At 43.2% G+C, this 9,276-nt stretch overlaps 1 protein-coding gene across 1 annotated transcript in view; it reads left to right on the top strand.

Moving 5' to 3' along the window:
• The first annotated feature begins 2,639 nt into the window (after window positions 1-2,639).
• LOC103916963 (starch-binding domain-containing protein 1-like) overlaps window positions 2,640-9,276 on the top strand; it is an 8,452-nt gene continuing 1,815 nt past the window's right edge. The window contains exons 1-3 of the mRNA XM_009324043.1: window positions 2,640-2,666; window positions 4,566-4,718; window positions 6,533-6,601. Of these exons, the coding sequence (XP_009322318.1) occupies window positions 2,640-2,666; window positions 4,566-4,718; window positions 6,533-6,601 (249 nt within the window). The remainder of the gene's footprint in view (window positions 2,667-4,565; window positions 4,719-6,532; window positions 6,602-9,276) is intronic.

The following is a 9,276-nucleotide window of genomic DNA, read 5'->3' as shown; positions in this document are numbered from 1 at the left end:
GAGGAGGTGCAGAGACATGCTGCAGAAGGTCAGTGGCTCAGAATCACTGCCCCTCAGTCCGCCTGCCGAATGCAAAGCTTTGGCACCACGATGTGACGAGCACCTGCGCTTAGCAGGATTTTATTCTAGTACAGTAAACAGAGTTCACCAACTGTTTGGATGGGCAGGTCGCCCATCTAGGAGTACAACTGTTCACAGCTGTTGAACGCAATGCTGCGTTCAATTATTTGCACCATTTTTTCAACACAAAAGTGGCACCGAGAAAAAAACATTGCGGGGGAAGGGGAGGGCGAATGCTGCCCGAGAAGCTACTGCACTGCCTGTCCACCTCCACGTTCCTCAGGAAGGCAAACAACCCAGCACACTTTTGCTATTTCTAGGCCCATGCATCTTGCAGAATCTAGCTCATCTGTCACCATTCCTTGTCAGACCCTGGGCACCAGCCCCAGTGCAATGTTGCACTTTGTTGTGCCTGCCAGCCTCAATTTTGAGTATTTAATATCTTGTGGCCAAAAGCGGTGCTGGTCCCTAGGATGGGAACCATTAAGCTAGACCTTCAGCGCAGTCTGCAATACCTTGTAGAGGTTAGCTGTATCCCTTGACACCGCAGTCAGGGCAAAGCAGGGAATACTTTGGGGAAGCAAAAAAAATTGCACCCCTGGTTGGTTCTAGCATGTGACCTGGGTCTCAGGATGGAGTCACTGCATCAAGTGCTGGCTTGTTAAGCACAAATTACTGGCTCATGTCTTGCCTTTTCCTCTAACATGACCGGGTGGGAAAGCACTTTATGCTTTCTCCTGTCATCAGACCAAAGCAGCACATGACTAAGTGACCAATGACATCCTCCTTCAAACATTTAACTCAGGAAAGAGGAATTTGCGGGAACAGTTTCAAAATAGGGCATGCAGATTTGATGTCAGCAAAACTGTATTTCAAGACACATGAAAGATTCCTGTTGCTGCCTTATTTATATCCCTGGCTTCTTATTTCAGGGAGGAGAAACATGTAACATCAATGAAGATACCCCCATGCAACTCTGTGATACCAGATCTATAATCAAGCCTGTTCGGGTTGTGAAGATAAACACTCTACCACCAGAGCTGATAGATCACTTGGGAGAATCCTTTCCCAAGAGAGTTGCAAAGAGTCCTCGTATGGTAGGCAGCCAGGCAACACAGAAAAAAAGGCAAATTCAGGGAACTGGGAGCTTCATTTTGAATTAAATCATGTGATGTATAAAGTGATCTAATTGCCTGCAGCTTTCAGGAAAGCATCATCTAAACAAAGCGGGCATGAACACCCATATTCAGAAATTCTATAAAGGTTTGGCCTAAGTCATCTGCTGAAGATTGAGAGTATCTTAACCTCCTGAGAATGAAATACTTGCACTCAATGATACATGAAGAAGTGTAAAAGAATATATAGCCAGGCTGGGGGTGAGAAAAGTGCTTGTCAAAAGAGAGCAAGCTCATCTAGAGCCCTCTGTGACTTATTTCTGTTCCACTCCTCTACATGTCCTTGGCTCATGTGATACTTCATTTAGATAAACTTCAGACAAAGCTTAACAAAATTCTTAGAAAGGCAGATTGTTATGCCTGGCCCTGAATCCAAGGCAATATTTAAGATGGTGTAAAAACCGTATTTCTGTGAGCCTGGTGATGACATCAGTGACATGGCTCTAAAGCCTCCTTCAATTATGATAAAAAGCTTCATTTTGCAGTAAATAAACATCACAGCTAGGCTAAGAGAATACATATGGGATGCCTCAGCCTGTAAAGCTTGCCGACACAGGTAACATGCTGTAAGAAAGACTGTAAAATGATACCACACTCTACATCAGTTCCTTGCTGAGTGTCCTCTCAGAAGCCGTTCCTTCCCAGTAGCTAAAACCACATTTCTGGTATTTTCTTAGAATCAACTGATTTCTATCTCCAGCTTAGGAGATTATACCTGTCAGCTACAAACACAGATGTCCTTTTTTTTTAATCACAAAACTCAAGCTTGTGTTTGTTTTCTCAGTGCTGTTCAGACTTTGGACTTTGATAAATTTCTGTGTAAGAAGTTGTTTGGATGTCTTTTATGCTGCATTTTTCTATGGGCCTGACAACGTAAAGAATCTACATGGAAGTCAAAGCATAATGCCTCTAGGACGTTACACAACCATGAGAGTCTAGCAGCATGAATTTGCTGGAACATTTTATTTTTGATTCAATTTCTAAGAGCTATGGGGTACCACAACTTCAGTGAACCCTGAGATGAGCTTGAGACACTTAACATTTCACAGAATTTACACAAATATATTATACTATGTTTTATGCTTTGGGGTCTCTGCTGCTCCCCATCACTGGCAAAATAAGATAACAGAATAATGTCATATTATTGTTTCAGTCTATTCCTGTACGGTATAGTGACCCTGCTACTCTGTTGCATGCAGAACTTCCACCGAAGAACAAAGGCGGTTTTTTGGCGTTTCTCATTATGAGATAACCCTCTGTACTCCTCAGTCTGTGTAAGACCACCTCTGGGGGTGACATCTGTGTCCAGGTTTTGTTACTCTTCTTTAAGAAAGATGTAAACAAATTCAAAAGAGAACAGGGAGAGCTACAGGAATGATTAACACCTATGACCAACATGCCGAGATGGAGCGAACTGAGTTTCTAATACAGGTAAGAGATAAATGAGGACATGCATAAGAAGCTCCAATTAAGTACAAGGGTGATAAAAAGAAACTGGAAATACTTTGCTTCCCATGTTTCTTTGGGACAGGGTAAGTGAATTCCGGGGGAGCGCACAGATTTCGGTTAAAAACTAGCAATGATTTTCTAACTGAAAAGACAGTTAAAGAAAGAAATACATCATCCTGCAGGCTCTGGTTTATCCCTCTTTCAAGATCAGCTTACATCATCATCGGCAGGTTGATGTTGTCTTATGGCAGAAGGGTAAAACAGACCAGCACTTCTTGATTGTTAAGATAAAAACAATTCTCTTTTTTGAAGAGAATCCATGGACCCTCTTGTATTTTACAATTATTTTGGTGGCTATGAAGAACAAAGCCCTTAAGATATAGCTAAGCTTTACCGTCTTACAATACTTTGATTTTACTATTAGAATTATAAACATTCGAATTTGTAACTGGCAGTAGTTGGGAACCTGTGCCTGCTGACAGGCAGAAACATTTGCCATCCATGTGCATGTTGGAGGGAAGGAGGTTAAAAATAAATACATTCATGGACGACCTCCAGGCCGCCAGCAGCCTGCAGACACCAGCCCTAAACTGGACTCCTGAGGTCCCTTTCAACCTATTGCCTTTGATTCTTTGGACACAAGGAAAGGCTCTGATGGTGCCTGGCTTTCCTTCACCATGATTGTGAGCCATACAGACACCCATGCTGATTCATTATGAGAAACAGCTTTTCCCCCCATGTCACTGTCTGCCTTCCAGATTTGAACGGCTGATAATGTAAAGCAGGTCTGGATCTGGGGTATCCTTATTACTACCCACTCTGAAGGTCAGTTCTGAGGATGGCACTCCCACCAATTCTAATCTGCCTGCTTCTCTGCTCCCCCTACATTCTTCAGCGTCTTACTGCAGAAAGCAACTTCTTGGTCAGCAATGTAGGACAGAAGGTATGGAAAACATTGCTCTTCAAAAGCTAATAGCAACTGAGAGAAACCATCTCTTTGCTGTCTGGAAATGAAGAGCTTTTACTGTCAGACATACTCCTCATGTGCCACCTGCTGGCTACTGTGAAATGCTGCACAGAGAAGAGCGCCCAGTGTTCATAGCCGAGATACTCGCAACTAATATGGGAAAAGGATGGTACAGAAAGACAGTCAGGGTTACGGTTTCTTCCCGGAGTGTGATGCAGGTCCAAAGTATATGAATGCTTTGCCCTTCCCATTTTTCCACCTGGTTGGGTGGGGACCCAACGCAGAAAGGGTCAAGCAACTGCCAAGAAAACCTCCATGGCAGCAGAGTCTTGAATTTCGATTTTAGCCTGGCTTCTAGGGAAAGCTACTTTGGACTAAGCTTTGTGAGCTACGGTTAAGATATCTATGAGATGATGTTGTTCCTTTTCCCATCTCCTTTTAGCTCTGCCTTTGGGCACATCATCTCACTGGGGACAGGAAGAAGAGATGAACAAACCACCTTACTTCTGTACTTGCTTCCACAGCTCCATCTGTGCTTCTCCCTTCTCACTATATCCCCTACTTGCCTTCCTCCACTCTACTGTGCATCCTCTTTTACTACACAGGTATATTCCCAAGCAAATCTGACCATCTCCAGTTAAACTGTCTACTCCTTTGGCTACAAAGGAAAAACAACTCACTAGAAAATGGCTGGGTTGTTAGAAAATTTAACAAGAATAGTAGATAGGACAGATGTCTTCTGTCTAGTATTCTTCACACCGAAAGAATCAATGGTGCTGAACATGATTATACTTTACTGCTACTGCAAGGGGTAACTACCAAAGCCCACTTATGCAGCGCTAGTACTTGGTGTCTGCTCTATCAATAGGAAGTATGATTAAGAGAGTTACTACATATTATTTTAATTTTTATAGGAATCACGCCAGCCCAAAGTTGTTAAGAGTAGATTTGGCGCCTGGTACCTTGACCCTAAAACATGGAAAAAGCAAAATGTGGGCGAACCTTTAATGGATCCGAAAGAAACAGGCAATGGGGTTCACAGTTTTATGACACCACCCATTAAGAAGGTACCATAAGCACTGTACTGTCAGTGTACCACTGACCCTGAGCCCAGCGGAGTTAACGACTACAGGGCACGCAGGTTATGGGAACATGCCTGTGCACCACTTGCAGCGAGAATAAGAGGCATAATCTTACTATTCACCTGACTGGTGACAATGACTGCTTGGTTTTTCACGCTGTGACAGCGAGAATCCACAGTGTAAGGCCTGGCAATGAGCAAACAGTGACAGCTCTTATTATCAGAAAGCTGCTACCTGCTTCCAACCTCACCTGTGACCTGTTCTCTTTATCCTCCTCAACAGAGCTTCGTAAAAGCACCACTGGGTTTTTTACGCATGCTGTCCTTATGCTCAGGAAGAGCTCTCTGCAAACCTCCATAAAGCTTCCCCTGCCAAACTCTCATTCTCAAGTTGTCTGTGGAACTTCCAGATGCCCCGACAGTACAGCCACAGGGAATAACAAGGCTCCTTAATTTGTATTTCTTTTGTACTTGTTCATGATTCCATTTTGTTCTATTATAAAAGTAAAACTGGAAGAAGCACTGTACGCACACAAGGCTTGTTTAAGAGCAGTACTCTCCAACATGCTTAATACAGCAGCTGTGGATACCACGGGATTAGACACTGGCCAGGCTCAAAAGCGCAGCCCTAAATAGCATCCACTACTGCCACTGTCAGAGCCAGAACAGTGGGATAGATGCACCACGTGTTTGATTCAGCAGGGCACTTCTCACTCGCTCTTAAGCTACAGCTGAGATTCCCTGTCACCACACCGGATGGCACAGCTTACAGAATAAAATTCAGAAAGTTCATTTGAGATAGTGCATGTGGGCCAGGACTTCCTAATAACAGCTATGGCTGGAGAATTGTTTATAGAATTGGAATAGTAAATATCCGCCCTACTGTTTTGGTTTTGAAATGTGAAAAGGTGGCAGGTTTGAGGCTCCTGATCTTAGGCCAGTCGGCTGGCTGGTAATTCTGCAAATTCACATGTAGCTTTTCAAAATACAGTCCAGCAACTGCTATCACATTTACTGAATAATCAATGGTGCAATGAAGCCTCCATGTTCACAGAACACTAACTTCCAAACTAATGCCACATCAGAAACGATTGCATGAACAAACTAAAATCTTGCATTAATTAGAAACAGAATTGTGTCCTTAAGACTTCGAGAAACTGTCTCCTTGCCCCTTTATTGTACTGTCGGTTTGGTTCCAAGGAAAGCTTTAAAAAAATACACGATACATTTTGGCGCATTTCTGTTAATCTGCTTCGGAAATTCTCTTAGGAGGCAGAGGTCTCCATGTTCTACGGGATGTGAGCATTTCAAGAATTCCTAGAGAGGAAGGGCTACCAAAAACCAAGGATCAGTTACCGTCTGCAATGATCTGTGCGTTTGCTTCAGAACAGGAACCTCAGTCCTCAGCATCCTGTCAGCTCTTGGGCCATGACTCTTCTCACTTTTCTGTCCAGCATCTCTGCTTCCAACACTCGATAAGTGATCAGTGACTCAGGCATTTCAGCCTTAGTATTCGCCAAGAACCTTGTTTTAAAAAAGAGGAAATAGAAAATAAATTATAGACATCCTAAGAGGAGTTCCAAAGCACAAATTCGCTGCTACTTGGACAGGGTATCATTGTTAACAACCATGACTGAACCACCTAAAACTAGTTATATCCAGCATAAATCCACATTGCCTCTGAAAGGGAAAGGTCTGCCTTTCCTTTAGCCACGCATTCTTGTTTTCTCCCCGCTGTTGGCACAAGTATTTCTGTGGATGAAAAGAAACATTTTTTTAATTTTCTGTGTTAATTTTCAGCTGGATCAGTTGCCTAATCCGACCCACTTCAATGGTCACATGAAAGCAAAGGCCTGCACAAAACAGGCAGTGAGAACAGAGGAGCCGAAGGGTCAGATAACTCTGTTCTGCAACAGTGTGGACTTATGCTGGACTGAAGTGCAATCCTACCAGGAGGTCTGCAAATTATGAAGCCTTTTCAGGTCCTGCCACCCACTGCAGCCACTGCAAACAAGTAATCGTTGATAAAGCTGAACCCCTTGCTCACAAAAACCTCCCTCGCCTCTGAACTGCGGCTGTTTCACAGCAGATTACAAGGATGGCCCTGGTCTAGGAGACCACAGCACTCAAAGTGCATTTGCATCACTGGATGCTGATGGCACCTGGAAGCGACTGAGCAAAAACAGCACGTGCCCTCTGGGGACTATGTAGGACTTGCGCAGGAATCTGGGATCTGGGTTACAGAACTGTCCTTCCCTGCCTGGCTGTGCGACAAGCTTGTCTCTGGTAGCACCTGGGTCCTTTGTGACTCTCTCTTTTTGTAATCATTCAAATGCATTGCTAGTAACAACAATTACTCTCTGAGCACTCAAAGCAATCTGTGTGCTTTGCTTTAGTTTCTTCTGCAGATACTGGGTGAAAAAGAGTCTGGCAACAGAACAGACTTGTATGAGCATGGACGATGACCAGAACCAGAGGAGACCTTTGCCCTTTTCTTGCCCATTAAAGCAGCACCCTGCCTTTCATCACGTGCATTTTTGTGTCTTCAAAATAAACTGTTCCTTAAGGGTTTCTGTAATAGTCACTTCTAAGCTGTGTTAGTTTGGTGTCTCTTCCTTCCTAAGCTGTTTTATCAAATATATTTAAGAAAAGAAATACTGGGGTTAGCAGCTCCAAACACTGCCTCTTCATCTGTGCTTTTTTAGTGTAATGATACAGTAATTAATGATTTTTGTCTGCTCTGCTTCAGGGAGATGACTAGGAATTATAAATTGCAGTATAAGCATACTACCTAAAGAACAGTAGTATGTAGGTGCCCTAACTGATAATCCAGCTGAGCAAGGTGGTGTACAAATACAGAGCATGGGACTGTCTCTGTTCTGAAGGCTAGAAAAAAGGAATTATAAGTAAACTGTGAAAGTATCATCTCCTACGCAAAGAGTTTCAGTAGTTAACACAACTCATTACAGTCAAATGTCTGTTTTAAGTAGCAAGGCTAAGCTGCACCTTGAAGCGTCAACAGTGGTAAAAGAGAGTGCACCCAAACCCACACTCACTGAGAAAGTGCCCAGGCAGGTCCTAGCTTCCCAGCTCTTTTCTTTCACTGTATTATTGAGCAGAAGATCTGAGCGGTGCATGTTTAGCACATGCCTGAACGCATCCCACACATCAAAGTACCAAAATAGATATTTTTACTTAAGCACAAGCTCAGCACTTTGTTGGAGGAGGGCTTCAGAGAAGGTGTCTTAAATACTGTGGCAAGCGAAGAAAGGAAAAATATTCAGATTATGAATTCTGTGTATTTGCACCGGTCACCATATACCATATCAGCCAGGGAACTTCACCGCGAAGACAGCACACTTGTGCTTCTATAAATTCGAATGACATTTACTGTCCTGTTAAGCTGAGGTAGCACTGCTCTAAATGACACTGAAAGATTAAGAAGTTCAAACACTGGAAATAGACTTATTGGGACATCCACTTAGCATTCTCTTTTCTAATGAGATAGCGGATAAAATCTCATCAGTGGGCTTTAGAAATCAAGCAATGACAACACCTTTGTTCAGATAAAGAGAATGGATTTTCAAGACAGCGGTTGAAACTGAATGAAACTGCCTCCCCTAACTCCTCTGGTGTTCATCTTTGGTGTTAATAGTCTACGCTGATAAACATTTTTACAGTTTGTCACTCCAGAATTACCAATTCAAAATACAAAGTTGTAAGTTGCATTTACTAAATTTCTTGGGTTCCTATTAAGATTCATCTGTATAACCTTTTAATTTTGAAATAAAATTTTACATCATCACTTCAAGAGGAAAATTGGGTAGTAAAATGAAGGTAAATTAAAATAAACAGCACATATCCTCTGCGCTAATGGACTCTGAAGTCCTGGTAGTCCAAAAAAAGCTTCCGGAGCATAATACGGAAGACAGGAGAGCAGGACAAAGTTAAGAAATCCAATTGTAGTCATTAGAGTATGATGCAGAAGTTACAAAATTAGTAGTGAATTCATCTCATTTCTCAGGGATACCAGAGAAAGCCTGGATTTCATCAGTACAAGCATTAAAAGTACAAGCAAATCAGTCTCCCTCAGCACACCCCTGTTAGAGCATATAAATCTAAGCCCACCAGTCCCGCTAGAATTAAACTTCATAAACCTCTGCAGTTACAACAGCTCCAATGCTTGCTTTCATGCAAAAATAGGAAAGAAACTCAAGCATTCAGTCCTCAACTTTGGCATGTCATCTCCCTTCATTTTTGTATTATCTGGGGTTTAAAACACTTGCAGCGTGGCTACCTTGTGCAGAGTGCCTAGCTACAGAGACAAAATGAGGAAAGAGAAGGGGAAAAAAAGAGAGGCATGGCTGAAAAGGGAGGGGGGGGCGGAGAGAAAGCAAGCCTTTCAACTTTTTTTCACGTAACCCGTGACTTTTTATTCTGACCTGCCTTTTCCCTCCCTTCAACCGCCCCCCCTCACCCCAGCCACCGCCCGCGCCAGGGGCGGTCCGTGGGCCCCGCCAGGCGCCGAGGGGATCCGCCTCCCG

The sequence above is a fragment of the Pygoscelis adeliae genome, unplaced genomic scaffold (genome assembly GCF_000699105.1).
Source record: "Pygoscelis adeliae isolate BGI_AS28 unplaced genomic scaffold, ASM69910v1 Scaffold55, whole genome shotgun sequence".
In the NCBI taxonomy this organism is placed as follows: domain Eukaryota; kingdom Metazoa; phylum Chordata; class Aves; order Sphenisciformes; family Spheniscidae; genus Pygoscelis; species Pygoscelis adeliae.
Note: the sequence above shows the minus strand (reverse complement) of the source record. Positions and strands in the feature narration are given on the sequence as shown.